Source organism: Orycteropus afer, unplaced genomic scaffold (genome assembly GCF_000298275.1).
Source record: "Orycteropus afer afer isolate SDZICR_OR568_19922 unplaced genomic scaffold, OryAfe1.0 scaffold00323, whole genome shotgun sequence".
Lineage (NCBI taxonomy): Eukaryota > Metazoa > Chordata > Mammalia > Tubulidentata > Orycteropodidae > Orycteropus > Orycteropus afer.
In genome coordinates, this window is record NW_006921910.1 from 2,786,689 (window position 1) to 2,789,054 (window position 2,366).

Below are 2,366 nucleotides of genomic sequence, written 5' to 3' on the forward strand. Positions count from 1 at the left end.
CTACTCCGGAACCTTGGTGGGGGCCTGGGCACCTTTGGGGGCCTGGGCACCTTTGGCAGCCTGACCCGGAGCTGGAACTTGAGTTGAGGCCTTGGCTGGAGCTTCAGCCTTACTTTGAGCCTTGGCTTTGGACTTTGGCCGGCAAAGCCTGAGACCCTTGGCAATACGGGCCCGAGCACGCTTCCCAAGCTTGGGATGGGCAATGTAGGCAAGTCGACTGAGCTTGCGGTTGACACCCCTTGGGATCTTGGGCTTGACCTCCTTGGGCTTTACAAGAGCCTTGATAGCCTCAGCACGTGCATCCATGGCCTTGGCATTGTTGGCCTGCATCTTCTTCAGGCCCTTCTTATTGTGCTTCTTGGCAAAGCGCATGTTCCTCAGGAACTTGGGATCCACCTGGAAGACAGGAAAGGTGCCAATAGTTGTAAAGTGCAGTCTGTGGTGCCCCACAAGAATATCAGGCCCAGGCAACATCTGATTGGGACTCTCCATTAAATACTGAAATACAAAGACCACCCCTTGAAGTCAAAACTTCAGGCTGCTAATGTAGTCCACAAAGACCAAATTTTCAGGGCTGCATCCCCACATCTTCAAAAAGTTACCAGTCACATGCAAATGCAGAACAAACAAATAATGGCTGCCTTCTCTACTTGGTCAGCAGGGCTCCAAGTTCCTACAGTAGGGCTTTGGCTGAGTTTTCTTTAGAGGAAAGTGTCAGTTAAATACTAAGCTTGCTACAACTGGCTTGAGATTCACAGCAGAGGAAATAAGAGACCAAGAGGGGAAAGCTGAAGCTAAGAGGTTTAGTGATTCACCCCACAGATAGAAAGCAAGGGTACAGGGCAGAAGTCTAGGGACAGGACTCAGTTCTCTTCACCCAAACCCTCACCTTTCTTAGCTAATTCTTAGAACCCCCTGGCAGAGGCAGCAGAGCTGCCCCTAAACACAGTACTGGGCCAGACTACAGTCATTAAGGCTGGTTAACATGGAATGAAAGGCTCACAGGTGCCCACTAAGTACCAGGTGCCACATACAAACAAAGTTGCCTCTTCAAGTGCCCTACCTGAGCAAAGGGGATGACCAGACAAACCAAGGGTTATATGTGGGCGTGGAGGCAGCCAGGGAAAGCTTTGAGTCTGGCAGGATTTGATATACAGGCAAAAACTAGCTGGGCAGAGAAAGGAATTGTGGCAGGCCAGTAAGATGAGGGACAACTTAGGTGCTTTAGGCAGGTGGTGATGTTGGAAAAGGTAACCATGAAAGGCCCTGACTGCAAATAGTGCTAACATGGGACAAACTTCCATGTGATTCAGTGCACATACTCACCCCCTTAAGAGATTCATATCGCTGTGATCGTGGTTTCTTTATGCCATTTCTGTGCCATTTTCGGGCTGTGGTAAAGAAAAGAAATTATACCAAAAAGAGATTTATTCCAATAAAACCATCCAAACTCACAGCAGGCAAGCCTGGGGGAATCGTTGTTGTTGTTATGTGCCCTCGAGTAGGACCCAACTCATAGCGACCCCAAGGCAATATCACTACAGAAGTAGATTGCCCCATCTTCCTCCTGAGGAGTGGCTGGTGGCTTTGAACTAGAAGCCTTCTGGTTAGCAGTCAAGTGCCTTAGCCACTATGCTACCAGAGCTGCGGGGGAATCATTACTTTCCAGGAAATCTTCTTGAGATTTGGGACACCCCCCCTTATCAGTGAATAAGGAGCTCTGGTGGTGCAGTGGTTAAAGCATCTGGCTGCTAATGAGACAGTTGGCAGTTCAAAGCCACCAGCAGCTCCACAGAAGATGGGTCAGTCTGCTTCTGTAAAGATTAACAGCCTTAGAAACCTAGTAAGGGTATCTACCAGTCGGAATCAAAGGGATGAGTATGGTTTTTGGCTATCAGTGCCTGTAAAGCAATATGGCATCTCAAATGGATCCCTGGCTCCTAAATCTGTAATTCTAAAAATAACACTGGATGAAAAAAAAAAACAGTCCCAGACTCGCAATGGAAACGCACTACTTCACTACTTCTCACCATCTATCCCTAAACCATTCCTGGCCAGGGGCTAGGTTCCGACCTGGTGATTGAGTCCGGGAAACTTACACTGGTTGTGCGTGGTGTGGTTCTTGGACTTGGCCATGTCCGCACCTGGAAGAGGATGGAGGAGATCAGGGCTGAGAACTTGCGGGCCTGGGCCCATCCTCCACCCTGATCTGGAGGCGAGGGAAGCCAAAGGCAGGCTGCACCACAGAAGCCTGGACCTGCGGCCTCCACCTGCCGGACTCACTCTGCTCGACCCGATGCCAGTTCCCGCCTCTTAAATCTAGAAATGGTACTCAGAACCGCCCCCCCACCAGCAGCACCCCTAGG

General features: G+C 50.0%; 1 protein-coding gene across 1 annotated transcript; it reads right to left on the minus strand.

The window, feature by feature from the left end:
* On the minus strand, positions 1-2,136 carry RPL29 (ribosomal protein L29). The gene is made up of 3 exons (XM_007952085.1): positions 2,100-2,136; positions 1,327-1,391; positions 1-396 (listed from the first exon to the last, which is right to left on the minus strand). The coding sequence occupies exons 1-3, from the start codon at positions 2,134-2,136 to the stop codon at positions 1-3; spliced, it is 498 nt and encodes a 165-aa protein (XP_007950276.1).
* Positions 2,137-2,366: the final 230 nt, after the last annotated feature.